At 50.6% G+C, this 19,635-nt stretch overlaps 4 protein-coding genes across 4 annotated transcripts; 3 read left to right on the top strand and 1 right to left on the bottom strand.

Moving 5' to 3' along the window:
* Positions 1–3,183: 3,183 nt before the first annotated feature.
* On the top strand, positions 3,184–4,096 carry PV06_05805 (uncharacterized protein; the record flags this gene model as incomplete). The annotated part of the gene is made up of 3 exons (XM_016406853.1): positions 3,184–3,279; positions 3,367–3,643; positions 3,765–4,096. The coding sequence occupies 3 exons, from the start codon at positions 3,184–3,186 to the stop codon at positions 4,094–4,096; spliced, it is 705 nt and encodes a 234-aa protein (XP_016262457.1).
* PV06_05806 (uncharacterized protein) lies at positions 3,531–5,732 on the bottom strand. The gene is made up of 2 exons (XM_016406854.1): positions 4,924–5,732; positions 3,531–4,861 (listed from the first exon to the last, which is right to left on the bottom strand). The coding sequence occupies exons 1-2, from the start codon at positions 5,500–5,502 to the stop codon at positions 4,232–4,234; spliced, it is 1,209 nt and encodes a 402-aa protein (XP_016262458.1). The 5' UTR covers positions 5,503–5,732; the 3' UTR covers positions 3,531–4,231.
* A 135-nt stretch (positions 5,733–5,867) lies between these two features.
* On the top strand, positions 5,868–8,700 carry PV06_05807 (uncharacterized protein). The gene has a single exon (XM_016406855.1). The coding sequence runs from the start codon at positions 6,010–6,012 to the stop codon at positions 8,455–8,457; it is 2,448 nt and encodes an 815-aa protein (XP_016262459.1). The 5' UTR covers positions 5,868–6,009; the 3' UTR covers positions 8,458–8,700.
* A 1,815-nt stretch (positions 8,701–10,515) lies between these two features.
* Positions 10,516–11,547, top strand: PV06_05808 (uncharacterized protein; the record flags this gene model as incomplete). The annotated part of the gene is made up of 3 exons (XM_016406856.1): positions 10,516–10,877; positions 10,942–11,214; positions 11,365–11,547. The coding sequence occupies exons 1-3, from the start codon at positions 10,671–10,673 to the stop codon at positions 11,545–11,547; spliced, it is 663 nt and encodes a 220-aa protein (XP_016262460.1). The 5' UTR covers positions 10,516–10,670.
* Positions 11,548–19,635: the final 8,088 nt, after the last annotated feature.

Genomic DNA, 19,635 nt, shown 5'->3' on the forward strand with positions numbered 1-19,635 from the left:
ATGGTACGGTCAAAGACTGGGTGATAGGCCTGACAGTGGTCCTGGCCGATGGTACGGTGATAAAAACAAGAAGGCGACCGAAGAAGTCATCAGCTGGTTACGATCTTACGAGATTGTTTGTCGGCTCAGAAGGCACCCTCGGGCTAGTTACGGAGGCTACTTTGAAATTGACGAACAAGCCCGAGAACGTCAGGGTGGCGGTCGCTGCGTTCCCGTCTAATCAGGACGCCGTGGAGGCTGCCGTCAAGATCGTCCAGAAGGGTCTGCCCGTGGGCGCTCTTGAACTGCTCGACGGGCTGTCGATGAAGACCATCAACAATTCCGGTTACTGCGAAAAAGATTTGGCAGAGGCACCTTCGCTGTTTCTGAAGTTCTCTGGGAGCGAGACTGTCGTACGTGAACAGATCCAACAGGTCCGTGCACTGGCAAAGGAAGCAAGGTGTCTCAGTTTCCAATTCGGCAAGGACGAGGCCGAGTCTGATGCGTTCTGGCACGCACGAAAGACCATGTTATGGAGCTTGATGACGATGAAGAAAAACCCCGACGACAAGTTTGTGGGCACAGACAATGCGGTTCCGATTTCGAGGCTGGCTGATATCATCGACATTACGAATCGAAGGATCCAAGAGAGTGGACTAGTCGGAGCATGTTGTGGTCATGTTGGCGACGGTAAGTATTCAAAAGGAATCAAGTGAAGATTGGTCCTATGCTAATTGTCTACATCAAAGGAAACGTCCACGCCGCCATCTTCTACAACGAAGCCGAAAAAGAGAAGGCTGAGAAGGTTGTACTGGAGGTGGAAAGACTAGGAATCGAAATGGACGGCACTATCACCGGTGAACATGGAATCGGTCTCGAAAAGCGCGACAGACTCGTCGACGAGCTGGGCGAAGACAGCGTCGATACGATGCGAAGACTCAAGGTCGCACTAGATCCCTTGTGTCTCCTCAACCCTGAAAAGGTCGTGCGCTTGACGGCAAATACCAGTCCGTGAGCCAAATACCTTAACAATGAGACTTTTCGCGCCGGGTGATTTACAAATGTTCGACACAATCAGTACGTCTCTTCAAGTATTCTCTTGTACATTGCCCTCCAACGGCACTGGGCCCCTACTTACTCAACCTCTCTGTCTCTGCGATTCGGAAGACATATTTCGTTGCGCTGGCCTTGCCCTCCTTCAAATTACTCAAAGCTTGCTGGATTCCATTCAAGCCACCCGGCATGACCTCGTAAGGATGCGCCTTGAGCCACCCGTCCTTCAAACCTTGCTCGAAAAGTCGGAACCAAGCATACCCAAAATCCTTGTCCTGGTTGAACACAGTCCCCACCAAGGTAAGGCTCATATCCACCGACGCCGGGATCGAAGGATCATCTTTCATGGGCAACACCGTCGTAATATGGCCGTTGGGCGCGAGCACCTTGCAGATATTCTCCGCGGAAGATTTCGCCGCCTCACTCACCGCGTCGAAAGCAAATTCCAGCTGTTTACCGGCCGGTACTGCGCCCCGTAGTCCCTCCACCACGGCTTCATTCCCCTTGCGGTAATCTACCACGACATCACCCTTGCTCGAATCCAACAGGCCTTGGACAAACGGGATCCCACGCCCTGCCACGGCGATGATGGGATGAATCCCCGCCCGCCTCGCAAGCTGGACGGCATACGCTCCCACGGCTCCCGCGGCGCCGTAGACCACGATCCCACCTTTTGGTAAGCAATCCGGATGGGCACTCGCGACCCAAGGCTCCGGGAGGCCAAGCCGGAGGAACAGGCCGACGGCGGCCGTCATGGCGGCCAGTGGGATCGCGGCGGCCTCCTCGAAGCTCACGCTCGCGGGGATGTGGAAGGTGGTGTGTTCGGGCGATATGGCGTATTCAGCATAGGAGCCTCCGGGGGTCTGCATCTGATGGAATCCAGCGACGCGGTCGCCAGGTCGGAATTGTGTGACGGCAGAGCCTACCGCTTCGACCACTCCTGCAATGTCGTCACCCTGGTTGGTGCCGTTGAACTCTGGGTTGACCATCGGCCGTTTCCAGTCCTTGGGGTTGGATCCGGATACGTGCACTTTGGTGAGGACCTCGTTGGCCTTGGGCGTGGGGATGGCCGCGTCGTCACGTAGGGTCACCCGGAGCGGGTGGTGGACTTGTGCTTCGAGCATTGTGCCGGATGGAGGTGAACCTATTTTAGATGGTTGTGTTGGTGTACACAGTCGTGTGTTGGGGTGCCTCGTAATGAAGGCTCGCGCGAGGTCGCTGTCAGCCAGGAGTCCCACTTTATCAAGCAGGAGAAACCGACGATATCTACAGTAGTTTGGTAGTAATTCCTTTCACGATGTCTACGAGTACCGTGGGTTTCTAGATGCCGTGTATGTGTGTCTTTGTAAGCACAAGGAGTGGCCTAGGTTATTGGAGGCGGGTCCGAGGAAGAGGGGTGGGTTGTATTGTGGGTACAATAAGTACGGTATTCTATTTGTAGTAGGTACAATAGTAGTAGGGGATATTTCCTTCTCGTGTTCCGTACGGCCAAAAAGGCCAACCCAACGGGGACATTTTGGGGTACTTTGGTATCGTATGAGGATGAGCTTCCTTTTTACTGTACTTCAAGCCCATCGAGCGATTCGCTTTGTTGAAAACTGACTTGTGCACTTTGAATACCTTAGCAAGGACCCCACTTCAAGTCTTCCTTCATACAAAAAGAACCTAACACAGATTCCCCCTTCTCCGCACGGAGGGGAGGACGGGAGAGATGGATCATGTTTGATGCCCCGAGGTAAAAACCCCAGTTTTGAGTAACCTCTTTCTACTTTTCTTTTTCAACTTAGGCCTAGTTACGAGCAAAGTACCTGTACAGGTCACTCGCGAAGTGAAATCTTGGGACGAGATTCGCGATGATGCGGGGAAAATGATACGCATACATTAGTAAGAGGATACGGGTATTGCATATTACTAGAGGTACATGTACCGGAGATAAAAGGACTCGAGGATCGTTACGAATTTAAGCAAAGGAACCACAGCCGAGGGAGTAAATAAAGGTATAAACTATAAGGCAAAGTAAAAAAAGACTTATAAGATTCGGATTTCCTGACACTCTCTTCTTTGTTGAAGTTCGTTCCCTTATCACAAGACTCACTCGTTACCTACCTACCTACCTACCTCCTAGATACCTAGATACTAAGTAAAGTAAAGATGCCTTGTCAATACTTTCTCTCGGTCAACTCTCGACCACAACCTTCGTCCGGGGTCGACGACCAACTCTGGGCCAAATGGTACAAGGAAGAACATGTAAGAAATCTTTACCCTTTTGTTGCTTTCCCCCCCTCCTCCTGCAAGTTCTAGGTCTGATATAGTATTGTGTTTACCATTTTATAGTTACCAGACCTGGTCAATAGTCAGGCGACCAAGAGAGCGGCATTCTACCAAGAAACTCACGACTTTGCCGCCGCCTCCAAGGACCACCACCCGCGACCCTTCCTGGCTCTGTACCAGACCGACTTTGAAGAACCGCTCAAGACCAAAAACTACCTCGAGGGCGTCCGGCATTCGAGCGGCATGTGGCCCGGCCACAAACCCACTGTTGAGATAGGCGACTTTGACTGTCGGAATTACAAGCTCATTCAAGAATACGACCCGAACAAGATTGGTGATTGTGAGTCCCGTCTCCCGCCCGGTCTCTTCGCCCCGTGACCATCGTGACCAGGAGTCTAGGTCATTCGTATCTTTGTCCTTGTCGCTTATTGTCGTGTTGGGGCTAACTGTCAAACAAACAGCTGCTCCACCATATCTACTCACCGTGGAGATGGAGCCCACGGCTGAAAACGAAGAGGACTTTGATCAATGGTACCGCAAGGAGCATTTGGAACTGTTGAGCAAGTTGCCTGGGTATCGCAGGTCGTTGAGGTACATTGTCGGGCCCAGAACACCCGTCACCCAAGGGGACCCGCCGAGGTACCTTGCCATTCACGAGGTTGACAACGTGCACGCTTTCGATGGGAAAGAGGCAGAAGCCGCGAACGTGACACCCTGGACGGTCAAGCACATCGCCGAGGCCAAGGTGTTTATTCCGAGGATGTGGCGAAAGATAACAGAGGAGGGATTTTGAGGCAGACAGGCAGTAACAGCACAGGTTGCATGGTCCTTACTCGGTATACGAATGTTTGTGGTATGAGTAACGTGTAATTAGGTGTTTCTCATGAGAAGGACCTGGAAGTGAGGGAATTCTCAGACTAGTATCAACCTAGACAGAAGTGCTGCTAGTGCCCATGACAGATTCCATCCAGGGCCAAATGCATTCGTTGGCGGGAGGGTAACCCATGTGTAACATCTTCTCATAAAATCTGGCCTCTTTGGGCCGGCCGTAGTTCATGAGAAGCATGGAATCTTCAATCGGCATCAACCCGTCCCATGTGCCGTTGACGAGGAGAAGTCTGCAACATGGTCCGTTGAGGAGCCCACTTTCAACGAGACTATATTCCTTTTGCGCCTTCTCGAGAAGTTCTTCCCAGTCTTTGTAGCCGTACTTGGAGACATATGCTTCACTTAGGATGAAGGGATATTCGTGGTCGTCGACATGTGTAAGCCACTCTCGAGACAGGAATAAATGTGTCCCAGCTCCTTGTCCGATGCTCCCTGCCAGACGTGAGTGGTGGGTATGCGCGACCCTGATGGCGTAGTAGCCTCCGGCTGAAAGACCCCAGGCAATACATTTGGTCATGTTCAATTGCGGCTGCTTGTCCATCCAATCGAGGATGGATGTGAACAATCGATCCGGGGACTTGGGATCTCGACGATCTGCTGGACAGTCCGCCGTGCCCGGGATCTCGGCAATGACGCAACCCCACCCTCGAGAAATGAATTCGTCTGTCCGCTGTGGGCGGCTGTTGGTCAGTTCATGGCCCCTCAGAGAGGAACACGTAAATTAAGGCTTACCCCTGTATTGTCAGGTCGATGGCCATCCAGCCCCGTGATGAGCAGTACCATTGGACACTTCTTGTCACTGCTCGCGCCCGAAGGCAGTCGGACGAAGAGTGGAATCTCTTTACCGTCCTGGCCCTCAGCTGCGGTGTGTGGAATCTTGACCTCTTGTATGGGAGCATCCCACAAACTTGCGCCGCGGAGATATACCTGCTTCTGCATTTCGAAAATCTTCCTTTTCAGACCTGGTCCTGCGTCGAGAGAAGGAAAGCGAGATATGCGATAGACGCATGCCGCACGCTTGTAGAGCTCGGCCGCTTTGGCACGATCTGAAGCCTGGGCTGAGAGGGCAGAATCGGTCAATTTCTCAGCCGTTGGCAGGAAATACTCGGTATATTTGTCAGAGTAGGCATCATTCACGTTGTCACGGATGAGCATCTCGAAGATCGGTGCAAAGTCTTCTAGCTTGCCATCGTGGAATGGATAAACACCCAGTGAGCAGGGGAGTTTCCATTTCGTCTCCCATAGTGCCCTGACGCCGCTCAAATGAGGATAACGCTCGCGGAATTTCTCGCCCAAGATCCAGTTCGTCATGATCAGAAGTACTTGTCCAGGGGTCGTGACTTGTTTTCACGACAAGTTGGGTTCCGGAGTGAAATTCAGATTCGTAGCGGCGAAGCGGTGAGGTCCTTCGGATCAGGCTCCCTGCGTCCTCAGCCGCAAAAATACCGACCTACCTGCGTTTACTATCAAAAATGTATCAGCTTTGGAGCGATCTTGCTCTGGTAAACCCTCTCAAGATCTTGACCGCAGCTTCATCTGTGTCACCCACCCAGCACCACACCGTCTGTGACGCGTCTAGTATGACATCGTTAAGTGGTAGTCGGCATAGTAGGCAGCTTAGCCGAGAGCTACTTGGCGCGTTTTTGGCAGGAGATGAAAGTCGCATTGAGGGAGAGCGACAAGTGAAATCAATCACCTGCATTCATCATCCTCCTTTCTTGCGACCATTGTTTCTTTTGCGATATCTCATCCTAATGACACCCCGGACATAAAATGTCCATCACATAATTCTCAAATCTTCTCAGTCTGTACAATACGATGACTTCTCGTGAACCCTCTGCAGCGCCTTCGGACGCCGATACCATCGACGATCAAACGGAAGAAACAAAGCCAGACATCACTGAGCTTGAACAGGACCAGTCACAGCAGGAAGAAGACGGCCACTCTAACACAACGCCGACAAGTGTGCGGCGCACTGCCCGTTCGCGAGTATCTACCGGCAGGAAAGCAAGACCTCGAAAGTCTGCGGCCTGGATACAAGAGCAGTTTCAAGATGGGACAGAAGATGAAGGAAGCGTCGTGTCTGCGTCCCACTCAAGGACCAAAAAGTCTGAGGCATCTCCAGACTCAGAAGCCAGGACCGTAGGCACTGCTGTCGGAACCAGAAGGCAAGCGAACGGCACCGTTGGGTCGGTCTACTCTGGCAGTAAGATCAGGCACATCAAGAAACCCGATGGCGAGCCATTATACCGCAAGGAAATCCAATACCAGTTCTTGACGCGCGTTACTGCCGACACAAAACCAGTCTTTACCAGATTGAGTGATAGCAAACCTGGCTGCACCTTTCTGGACATCTATGTTGACTGCATGGCGCGAAGTTCCAAGACGAGCAAGATCCTCAAAGACCGACTACAAGTCGATCGCCAGGCGTCGCAGAACATGGCCATGATATGTCTGTTGGTGAATGTTGGCCGAATGAACACCACATTGAACTTCTTTCCTGAGATGAGAGCTCAGCTGAGGACTTACCACTCCATTCCGTCTTTGCAAGCTTACAAGAGTCAAAGAGATTACAAATCACTCCAGGATGCACCACGACTCAAAAGTATCCTGAAAGGCGCCAGCGAAGATACCGAAGAACCTCGGACTCTCGAAGCACTTAAAGCTAGACCGATCCCTCGCACAAACCCTGTCAACCTCATTTTTGTCCTCTCACAGTCTGCGCCCACCATCAGTGAATCTCATTTCACTGATAAAGTCGACTTCTTCGATTTAGCCATGCGACACACCATAAGCTCCGAAAGCAGAGCCCAGGCATTTTTGTGGCTCATGTGGTGGTATCTCGAGTCCAATTTCACAAAAGCGGACGCCTTGAATAATCCCTATGGTCCGGGTCAATATAAAGAGGGCGAAGACCCTGCTGATCCTGACACAGTACCTCTATTGGTACCTGACTTGGTCACGATTACTCCGGAAGAAGGCGACAAAGAAAATGAGGATCCTGAAGAGGAGATTGCCTTTGGAGACAAAATGAGGGAAGAGAGGAGACGAATAATGCTGGAAGTGGCGAACGAGCCGCCTCTCACCATGGTGGACCCTGGCAATCCCGATCACAAGGCCGTGAAGCGATTGAAACGGTCAGCTCTCTATGGCGACGACGATTCTCTGGTGTCAGACGCAGACTCACGTGCAAGTCCCGGCGTCGCTACCCCGGAAGCCCATCATGGGCATTTGATGAGTAGCGTACTGGGTGGACAGGCTGACAGCCTCGACGACGACTGGGAAGTCTTTGACCCACATCCGGGTCGAGGACGATACAAGCGAGTCAAAGGCAAAAACACACCGTCACGGGTCAGAGGGGGTGGTGCTGGTGGCAAGCCGACCGACGGTCGGAAGAGCATAGCCAAAGCACGGGACGGAGGTACTCCAGACACAGTCGACCGATTCCGCGGAACCCCACAACCCTTGCAAACTGGAGCTGGCAATCACAATGCGATCCCCCAGTACGGCTCCCATCGAAACAGAAAGGAAATTGACGTACTTGCCATTCGACCTGGTGAGCCTGGAGCCAGCACTATACCCAAGTCCAGGGCTCGGACGGGATACCAACGTGAACTCGAGGAGCATCGCCAACGTCGTGTTGAATGGGCATTGAGAAGACGACGAAAGGAGGCGCTAAAAACATCTCGACAGTTGAGAGAGGGTGGGAAGTGGTTGTTGACGGCTGCCAGACGTGTCCATGAGCTTCCCAAAACCTATGATAGCGAAGAAGAAGCTGAAGAGCATGAAGGAGTCGGCTTTGCTGGCTTGCTCGGGCGCCGATGGGCTGGAGAGCCCCTCGACGCTGACCAAGGAGGTATCCCTGTCGGCTATGAACCAGATGATCATGGCGAAGAAGTCGAGATGTGGATGAAAATCATGAAGCGAACTAGCCGGAGGCTCGAGGTTTGGGACGGCGATAGAGACGTCGAAGTCTACCATGCTCGGATGTATCGTCCCCAGTTCACTGAGACTGTGGTTCAGGAACCTCTAGCACCAGCTCTCACCAATGGATCACGAAAGAAGAGCCGAAAGGTCAAGTCACCGTCCCAATCACTGTTGTCTCGCTCCAGGAGAGGTGCCCCAATCGTTCAGACAGGCCAAGACCTCAACGATGAGATCACTCAGGATTTACTAGCGGAACGGAGCGACGAAGACATGGAGGACGACGACTCCGTTGGTGCAGAGGGCGAAGACAACGATGCAAGCGACATGGATATGGATTGACAGTATCAGCAAGCATGGATATCGAAAGGTTCTGCTTGCGTAGCTTTTCCCGTGACATTTTCATCAAGACCCTCGAGGTAGAATGTTATGCCAATCCGCGGCATGGAATATCGGATTGGACAATGTACAACAATTGATACCGGCTTTTACATGAAACCATCAATGGCTATTGGCTGTGTTTTTCTACATTACCGCCCTTAAACCCTCATTATAGGCTAGAGCCACACTCCGCGTCCCATCCAGCCACAAGCTTATTCGCCTCGTGGACCTCTCCGAGGGCACTATTGGCATTGCTCAAACTCAGCGGGCTTAGTTATCGAAACAAAACAGCTTATTCAGAGTCGTAGCTCTCGGCTAACAACCAGCAACAGGGATGCCCCGCAAATGTGACAGACGACGGCATTCTACTAGGTGCATATGCATGGTTGAAGTCCCGAGTGCGTTGGGGGGTGCCGTGCTAACGCCGATATCGAAGATTGTGGATGAGCCGTCATCGGAAGTTCTTTTGTTACCATGTACGGAGGACCCAGCTTACATTTGTCAAATATTCTGTTCATGAGTGGCATAGTTGCATGTGGCGAAGAAGAAAAAGCCTCGTGTAAAAGGATACAATTCGTTTCACATCGGGATGCTATTCTAATCTCGAGTCAAGGGTGACGAACGCCTAAGGATAAGTCAGTAATCATACTCGAATGTTTCCTTCCTCCTGGACGTGCTTGACCAGAGTTGATTCTCGTGAATACATTGATAATCATGGCCGGGTAGGGCACCTCGCAACAATACCCATCATCCTCGGCATATTCAATCCGAGGGAGGGTATGAGGAGGAGAGCCCGAAGGATGCGAGATAGGTAAGATCGCCACCGTGATCCCCTTTTTCGCATTTCTGGGTTCTGGCATTCTCTCGCCTTTTGCAGAAACACATCGACAACGACAAGAAGTCATCCTTGTGGCTCCTTGTCTTTTCCTGGCGCAGGGTCACCGTACTTGTAAGCCTGGGAAACTCATTGCGATAGGTTGCAACATGCAGGGTCACATAACGGGGGCGTCCATGATTTTGCATGATTTGATGCCGCGACTTGTTCGAAATTGTATGGCACTATCCAAGGAGCGAGGATTCCACGCTCCTAATGGCCCCCTCTATTTCCTAAACCGGACGAAGGACGGGGATGTTATGCTTCGTATACTGGGGGGTCCATTTGTGTATGCAGGATGACGCCAATTTTTTCTGGAAGAGATACTGAACAACAGGATCGTCCATACCTCTAACAACTTTTGTCGCTTACCAAAGAATGTTGCGCCAGGTACATACCGCAGCTAGAGATGCTGTGTGGGTACTCGGCCTAGACGCCCCCGAGTTTCAGGCGACTAGGGTATGTCAAGGGACAAACACGCGTCGGCCAGTAGCCCACCTAGGCCCCAGTCAGCACAGATCATGGGCAATGTATGCACCCTAAGGCGTCGTCGGAACAGGGTTGAGACAGGTCACCAACAACCAAAGCAACGTACTGGAAGGATTTCCTGGTCCCCATACCCTGAAAACCGATGGTCCTTCTTTACAACCACCATACTCAAAGACTTGGGTTTGGCCTCACTGACAGACACCCTGGATTCCTTTGTCAGGCAGGTATTGTTTCGTTTATTTCAGGATAGATAGTCCCACGTTCAACATACGGTGATTTTCATCGTTTGGTCTGTAATAACCAACTCAATACCGCAAGGACATGCCAAACCAGTTCAGAGTCCATGTCTCTATGATGGACTGATTAGTGTCACTGGTAACATCCGGAATTTGTACGGCGATTGATGTTTAGACGAATCCTTCCTCGCTTGGAGATGAACGGCAGGTCTCGCTTAGCGTGGCCTGTATGATCTCACAGGCCGGAGAAGCATCGGCCGACATATGGCATGCAGCTAGGAGTATATACGGAATGGTCCTGCTCCTCATAGTAGACCGAAGATATAGTTACAGGACATTGGCCTTCTCGACAACAGTCTCCTTTGTCTACTTCACCCTCAAACAAGTACTTACCTTGAACTCAAACCAAACTGTACCAGACTAGCACATACCATTCAAAGACACTCAACCTACCAACACCTGTCTCTACCAGATTGTTCAACGGTTGAATACTACAAGTCACAGCACGAACATATACAAGTCCTTGCTCAGAACTCGACAACCTCAAACAACAGACTCAACTAAAGCCCACCGTCATGACATCTCAAGGTGTGACCGTAGGACACAGTACCACTCCAACCCCTGACATGAAGAACTTCATGTCTTGTTTCCGGACCAACAGCCTCACATCGAATCCTTCCGCACCGACACCAAGCAACCCCTACTGCTACGACTCGAGTCCTTTCTGGCAGCCCATGGGGTTCCCCGAGTTGAACTTGGACTTTATCGAAGATCTCAACGAGGTAATGGAATCTGCTTCCTTCTCCCCCACGAGAAAACTTCCCTAACATTCAATCATCTCTATAGACCGACCTGGGGCCTCTCTCTGCTACAAACTACACCAACTTCCCGACGCTCTCGGACCTGGTGGCTGCAGGTCCCTCCTTGACGCACATCAGACGTACGGACAGCACAGGCAGCTCAGTATCGGATTCCACGATACTGCCACCATCGGACGTTACTGGGCCTCCCACATGCAAGACGGATTCCGAGTCCGAGGGTGCCGGTCACTCCGAGCACTGTGATCGCCATTGCCACGTACACAAGACATGTGGCTTATGCGAGCGCAATAAGATTGAGGTTCGTGTGCTTTGCAAATAAACCTCTTCTCCTGCTCCACCCCATGCCAAATACACTAATTCATTTATGTTGATTTTACTACACTCATACATTTGCAATTCTCCTCTATTGTTCAAGAGCCTGCAAGCTAACGATCCTGCAAAACTATAGAAACGAAAGGAGCAAAACCGCAAAGCACAACGAAACCATCGAATGCGTAACGAGGCAAGACTAGAGCAACTCCGGTCCAAGGTCATGGAGCAGACCCAGGAAATTGACAGCCTCAAAGAACTCAACCAACGACTAATCAAGCAAATCGAACATCTCAGCGGCAGTCCCGGGGTCGAGGGGTAAAATAAAACCAAAAAAAAAGGTCGGAGCCGTACCAAACGACCAACTAACTTACTTACGGGAAGTACTCTGCGAGTTAAAACTTGTCCTACAAGTAACGGTTATCATGAATACCAACATGATTGGATCATGTCTCTCGTGTATTTTGGTTGTTTTATGTTATTTAATGAATTGTAAAATGAGTATGGGCGGGCGCAAAAAGGGCGGCAGAGTCCAAAAAAGCTCCCCCCGGGGCGCTATCTATTGCCTAGGTATGGTTTCTGGGTTGGGTCCGGCGGCAGCAAACTGTCAAATGTGCAGGCTCAGGCATCATTAGGCTTGCCTCTCCTGCTTTTTCTTCCAATGATTGTTTTTCAAAACTGGTATAGGGTATTTAGACTTGGTTTCCTTCCCTCGCCCGAGGAGGAGGAGGGGCGTGCAAAAGCCCAACGAATTTCTTTTCCCCCTCCTCCACGCTCTACCCTTTGTCTAACTCGTCGAGGGAGACAAAAAATAAAAAGGAGGGTCTTCTGGGCCATGCAGCAGGTTTAGGAGGGGAGACGATGCAATTGTCGGGACAGACGTGTCTCAGCGTGCATTTTGGGACTTCAAGGCAACAAATAATAGGCCTTGGTCTGCACATATTCAAAGTTACTTTTCTCTTCACACCCTACCATTACACACTTTACAGTCGAATAGCGTCCGAACAGGGATGTGTCCAACTGTTGTGAGCTTGTAATCAATCAGTCAACGGACCCTGAAAATGAAATCCAACACGGGTTTGATGAATCATGTTTCTCTTATTCGGTCTAATTCCCCTCCTTTTTCTCTTTATCGCTTGGTCCTTCCACTTCCAAGGGCAGTCTACGTTCCCACATCGAGGATGATCGGCCGCATGAGTAGGCCAAAAAACCCTGACGTGGGATGGACGCGGGTGTGCGTGTGTGTCTGTGCAGAATGATTTTCTACTCCATACTCATACGGGAAAGACTCGCAGGGGTTGCCCTTTCAAACCCTTTGACCTCCGTCCTCTGAAAGGGATCCGAGGTTCGGAAGACGGGCGGGTGGGTTCTCTGTCATAAATCCGCTGTGGATTCACTTCTACTCTTCGTGGAGTTAGCCATTAGTCGTGCTGGTCCAGGGTGACGGTGGTGGGTGTGTCCAACGGACGCCACTCGGTAAAAAGGCGTAGGCGTAGGCATGAGGGGGTCCAAGTGGCCCATTTGTAAGCTCTCGAGATTGATTTAGTCATTTACGAGGGTAAATGTTCTTCGCGGGATTGGAAAGAAAATCCACTACTCATTTCAGTTTAGAGAGGTTGCTTGGGATTTTTCCTCGTTTGGGTATATTGAACAGGATATCACTCGGTGTTTTTCCCTGACCATTGAGATTATACGAGTACGAAGAAAGACATGCCTGCGTCCGTCAGGGCGTCGAGTGTGCAAAGAATGGTAGTTTAGAAGCTGCAGCTTGCCTATCTGAAAGGCTGACTCTCTTTGAACACATTTAATCATTTCAAGTCACGTATACAGCCTTGCGTCTTGCGAGCACAAAAGAAAAATATCATCAAGATTGAGGTGATTTTTGCGACTGTAACCCGAAGATGTGGGTATCATGTGTTATCATCGCTGGGCAACAGTGAGTCTGATGAGAAGTGCTACGATTGTGAGCCGTTACAAGTTTCGTCGCTTGCGGCTGGGGGAATGGATTGAGAGGGCAGCATGTGTCCTCCCTTCCGTGACGCCAAAGGATCGACCGGTTGAAACTTTATGACACTCAAGAGGAGACGCTACTCGAAGCCAAAGAATGTTACGATATCATGCATTGCATAAGTACGGCCGTGCGTGTGGTGTGCATACCAATAACCATGCCTGGGTGTTCAGACTATCAAGATGGGTGGTGAAGAATTATGGCTCTGACTTGTCTCTTCTCGCTTGGCGATGCAGGACCTGGTATTGATGGGGACAAGTCAAAACACCTGTGTGTGTATGGTAATCTTGATGACCCATCATCACAGTGACATGGTTGCGGGGAACGGTGACCAGGGGGCAAGGAAGGGTTCGGAAGTGGTCGACGACGTGGACAAGGTCGAGGAAAGGGAGGGCGAAGATCTTCAAAAGGTAGGTAAGCCATGACGGTGACACATCTGAGTCCTTTGTATCGTTCGTAATCGAGTCAGTAATCACCCTTCCTCTCAAACCCCCGGAACGAGGAATGATCTCTCAGCCTAGAGGACAGATTCGTCTAGTACGAGCAACCCTGGATGAAACCCACTACGACTACTGCTAAAGGCTGATTGTCAATGGGGCCCTCGCTCCCGTAATCATCAACGATTGTTCAACGACGGAAGGGAGGATAGGGATGCATGCAGCGCCCGCCCCAGTCATGGGTTTCTCCATCTCGTCTAAGTCTTACTTATCAGACATCGACACAAAGGAATGCTCATCAAGGCAAGTACATCCTTCCCTTGCTTGATTCTTCAGCAATTTCGCAACAGAGTCATCTACCAGCATAGAGCACATGCCAGAAGGGAAGTCAGAAGAGAAGAGGCGAGTTGGGAAAGTCTGTTCTTGCCCTTCTATGCTGTCTCTGGAGGCAGGTAGTCCCCTGGGATCGTAGGCTTAGGTCATGGATGGGCAGTCGTGACTGGCAAGCACGGCAACTGGGTTTGACCAAGGACCATAACAATAATGTCGATGGCCATCGGCTACGGCTAGCCGCACTGATAATGTACTGGCGCCTCCACCTCAATAGGGTGCATTACTCTAACAGATCGCGGAGTACGGCGCGCGTATCATTCGATATCGTCACGATTCTGTCACACAGCGAGGCCTTTTTGTTTCAAAACGATCTTGTCTTCTAGGCATGAGAAAAATAAAAACTTGTGCTCCCTCCTGATTGATACTCATATGGTGACGGCTGGCGTGTCGTTGGCCCTCGCTCGCTTGTTGAGCTTAAATTTCCTAATACAGTCATCATATCTGCCAATCATGTCGACGCCCCAATAATTCAGCCCCGCCGACTGTGGATACATCAGACTTACCAAGACTCTGATTGGCGGAAGAGCATCCTGAGGAGTGCGGTTCCAGGTATTTCACCTTTGGAAGCCTGGGGGGGATTTCGTACTCTTGTACTCCGTAATACTCGTAAGGGGGCACCACTGGGATTTTGGGGATCCGAAATTTGTGCTCTCGTTGTGTATAAGGTAGTCTGGGTAGGTGGTTGAGGCACTCGAGGGTGAGAGCTGGCTGTATGGTTACAGTGGCACCCTGAATTTTCCAATCACTGTGTGCAAGTGCCAGAATACCACCTCAGGCGCAGGACAAGGCGCCTTCTCTTCATGTGCGTTTTAGTCCATTGCATTAGCTACTTATTGGCGGTGGCGACTTGCGCTTGCAGTCACTCAACGTCGTCTTCCTCCTCCTTAACTTCCAAGACACGGCTCAGACTGTTCTTTTCTGTTTTCATTTTCGCGTCATTACGTTTCCATCTGATCAATCATGCATGCATGATTGCAGGATAGTGGTCAACTGTCAGCCCTTTCTGGGGAACACTTGCCCTCGATAATACCTCGAATTTCCGAAATATACATGCATAAGATTCACACGGAACAACACCACCGACGAGACACGAGAACGAACACGAACAAAAACGTCCCGTTCCATCCTATCCCATCTGCTCCTTATCTTGTCCTATCGGAACCTCTGGACTCCTCCGCCTGACCCTCTACTCCATAGGTCTTGCAGAAAGACAAAAACAAACACCACGCTTACCTGAGGAAGATCAGTGAGCAGCCGGGAGACTTAGGTGGTGCTCCAGTGCCGTCTTACAGCCAACCAGTCTGGTCTTGACGCGTTCTCGAGTACGGAAGCGACTCATACAAAGTGCGCGTAACTAAAACTCAAAATACTTCAGTCGTACCGGCCCTTTTGCTCTCCATCTCCAAAGCCCGATCCTACTATACCGATGTGGTCCTATCCTCGTCACAAAAAAAGAAACACAGACGCAGCTCACTCTCTATAACACAAAACTTCGGGCCGAGAGCCCGAGAGACATCCTCTTTTATGACTCGTCGGTCAAAGAGAAGTACAGTTTGCATTTGCCACTCACCGACTCACTGCTCATCACCACTCCTCTTCGCTTTCTACGGACGTGTAAGCTGCATAATCAAACCTCATTCAATGATGCGGACGGTGGAGAGGCCATCAAGGCATCACGTTGAAAGATGGAGAAAACCCTTGGCGTGAGCAAGACGAGGTAAGGAGAGATGGTAATACAGCAAAGATTGTCCTTGATGTCACGACGCGATGGTGAAATGTTAGCGTAAGATGCTACAATGAGATCCTACTACTACGTGGAGGTACACCCCCCAAGCATGGTTTCTGCACATACTCTTGAGGTGGACAGTGTACTCTTTTTCTCGTCTATAATCTGAACCAAGTGGAAAGCTGCCGTACTTTACTTTTCTCGTGGCCTCGCCATCGGCTTATGATTTATCCCTTACTCCACCGCCACTTATCATGCCCAGGCATAACATGTCGAATATCGGGAATTCGGGAAAAAAACGGTGAATTCTTACGGCGTAGTACATGCCTCTACTCATGAAGACTACTTGAGGGTTCAGGGAACAATAGACCCGAAGCTTTTCGAGTGTAGTGGAAATATAAAAGAAGGGGTTGGGGTCTGGCTTGAGGATCGCTAGAACTACCTTGACCGTGGAAGTTCACCGCGGTCCATGGCCTGTCAGATAACTATATTCTAGGGTTGTCGACTCAAGGAGTATACTCGAATGAGGAATGCAAGGGGGATGTCATTTCAAAAAGCCTTCGGCCGAGGTGTGGATATTAATGTTGTGTGTGTGTGTATACACGCCGAATAGCGCCTGGGCACATCGAGACTCCTGACCGTACATTTTAGGATTTTCCTTTTTGTACCACAGGCCATTGCCGTCGTTCGTTACAAGGATGATCTGGAAAATCAATCATCCATAGCATTTTACTGCTATGTGAATAGAGAACATAGAGAAAGACCACCGAGCAATGGACAGTGGTGGAACAGCTTTGACCTCGCCTGTAGATCGTACTTGTTTTGAAGCATGTATACCCATCCATCATCATTCATTAGAACATCTGTCTGTTCCTCATTTCAACCGGCAAGAAAACCATGACAAAGGCGGCGAGCCAAATACCACCCGCTCCAAGCCACAAAACTCCTGAACTGGCATTGGCGACGTATTTCTCGCCTGGTGGACAAGCCGGTTAGTATTGTCGATGACAACTCCAAGGGGAAAAACCAAGAAAAGGAACATACCAGCAAACGGTGCCACAATACCAGCGAGCCGACCCAGGCAGGATAGCATGCCAGTCGCGCTGCCACGGTAAGTCGTATCGAACAGTTCGGGTGCCGATGCATACAGAACGGCATTGAAGTACTGGATATGGTGAGCAAGTTTTTCAATCAACAGGTGTGACGAGCAAGAGATACTCACTGTCTGCATAAGATATTCCAGGGCATTGAGTCCGACATAGCCAGCTGTCGTCTTGACCTGAGTGTACATGGCCATAGCCAGGCCTTGGCAGCACGCCGAGAACACAAGTGACCACTTTCGTCCAACCAGGGGAAGTTGGATGGTCAACAGCGCGAGCACAGCACCCAAAATTCCAGGAAGATAGACGTAAATGTATTGCCTGTAGGTGTCGGTTACGCTGTCCTGGCCGTTTGAGACGTTGTTGCGGAGCAGAATAATGGGCAAGAATGATCCGGCCAAGTTGAAGGACCAATAATCGCCCATGTACGCGATAGCGAGTAAGACGAAGATGAAAATGTTCAGCTTGTTGTTGAACAAACCCTTGAGGTGCCTCAAGCTGTGCACGAAGTTCTTGAGAACATTCTTGGTTGTGGCTGTAGGGGCAACCGCCCCGGCTTCAGCATCGATGGCCTGGAATTGTTCTAGTGTCAAAGTCGGTGGTGGGGCTTTGTTGAACTTGGCAATCTTATGTAGAACCTCAATGGCTTCTGCTTCCTTGCCTTTGCTGATGAGAAACTTGGGCGACTCGTAAAACTTGAAGATGAAATATCGCAGAAAGAAGATGAAGAGGGTCATGCATCCCAACACGATCACGGTATAGCGCCAACCTATGTTGCTCGAGACCGAACAGCACGCCGCTCCACTGGGGACGGTGTTGCAAGCAGGAAGGGTGGTACTGCCACATCGCCACTTGGCGGTGGTGCCGTAGGCGACCGCGGAAGCAACGACGACTCCAACAGGCTGCCACAAGGATAAAAGGGCGACCAGAGACCGACGGTTCTGAGGAAGGAATTCCAAGGCGATCGTGGCATCGATTGGGATATTGCCACCTAGCCCGAGGGAAGCCAGAAAGTAGATTCCACAGATGGCCCCGTAATTGTACTTCGGCGCAGCGAGGAGAAGACCGAAGACCGACGTAATCAGACAGGTAAGGTTGAAGGCCCAACGTCTGCCAATAATGTCGACAAGTATGCCCCAGGACAAGGCACCGACCGCGAGGCCAGCATTAGCGCACGACCAGATGTTGCCCCAGTGGTTGGAAGGGACATTCATTTCTTGGTAAATTGCGGAAGCGATCAAGCCCACACCCTGGGCCCAGGCAAGATCAAGGAAGTATCCGAAACCGCACAGGAACCAGATACACCATTGGTATCTTCCCATGCCGAATTTGTCGAGCTCGCTGGTGAGGTGTTAGTAAAGATACAGATAATGATGCCAGGAAAATTCCGGCTCACCCATTGATCAACGCCGCCTTTTTCTCAAAGTTCGTCAGTGGTCTAGCCGCTGTTCCTTTGAGGATGGATCCCAATGATAGATCATCCTCAGAAACTAGTTCCAGCTCATTGTAAATGGGAATATTTTGCTTTGGGGCTCGCTTCTCGTCCGTCTCGAGATGTGTATCTTTGTCTTCGCCACTGGGAAAGACAGGACCCTCGACATCAAGGTGTGCATTGCGCACACCTGTACTCATTTTCCCCCACGAGTGCGATGTAGCTGCTTCCACAGGTCAAGGTGTTGATAAGAACGTGAGGTATGAATTTCTGTGAGTTTAGATCTGGTTCGAACGAGGGAACCAGGCTTAAATAGAGTACAAGAATACCTGACGCCTCGCTTCCGTGGAGTGATAACTTTTTCACCTTTCTCTAGCGTGGATATCAGTACGCGGGATTCATCATGCGTGATCTTCTTCCACTGTTCATTGACCTCCAGATCCGAACCTTTGCAGCCAATGAGTGAGGCGATTTCTCATGTAACAGCTGGAATGTTGGCCACTAGCTTGCTGTCAAGAAGACGGGAGTCATTAGGCTAGCTTAATTGTGGCAGGGCATGTAATGAGGTTCATGCTTTGTCCTCGTGGCGGGATACTTTCACAACGACTTTCCCTGCGTCGCTGTTTCTCCTGTCTCTGGCCTGGAATGCTGCAAATGGTGCTTTGGCACATAACAGGATATCTGTTGATACTGCACCGCCATCTTTGTTCCTCTAGGATCACAGCAGACCATGCTTTTGCTGTCGGAAAACTGGCTGGTTCATTGTCAAATTCATGACGTCTTTGATTCCCAGGATGCGGGCCTTAGTTGACGGTTAATACTTCCGGAGCCAAATGAAGCTGGTTTAAAGTCGACGCTAGGATCTGGATCTAGATTTTCGAAGTGGTCCAGGTCTGGGTGATGGAAACCAAAGATCTCGTTACTCCATAGCCACGGAACTGTGCTGAGGCGCAGAATCTGCTCCTGCACGGCGGAGGAGTGGGACATGGCGGACACAAGTCTGATCTGTATTGTGTAAAAAGGTTGATAGCGTCTCCACGCTCTCATGCAGGCAAAATGTGGTGAGGCTCTTTGTGACTAATGTCAACCAGATCGAACTGGGTCTGGAAGCTCAGTGCACCAGAAGGATGCTGTCGCATTACTACGACACACTGATAATATGATTGATTGACCGTTGTCTCGTTAAGAGGCGATTTCACAGCCTGACACGTGACATGGTCATCCTCCGACAAGGCTGCGCATTTTCCCCGCATCCTTATCGATTCTCCATGAGGCTCGTTGCCTGCACTTTTTGCCTCTCGCGCCCCTTCATGT

Source organism: Exophiala oligosperma (genome assembly GCF_000835515.1).
Source record: "Exophiala oligosperma strain CBS 72588 unplaced genomic scaffold supercont1.5, whole genome shotgun sequence".
NCBI lineage: Eukaryota > Fungi > Ascomycota > Eurotiomycetes > Chaetothyriales > Herpotrichiellaceae > Exophiala > Exophiala oligosperma.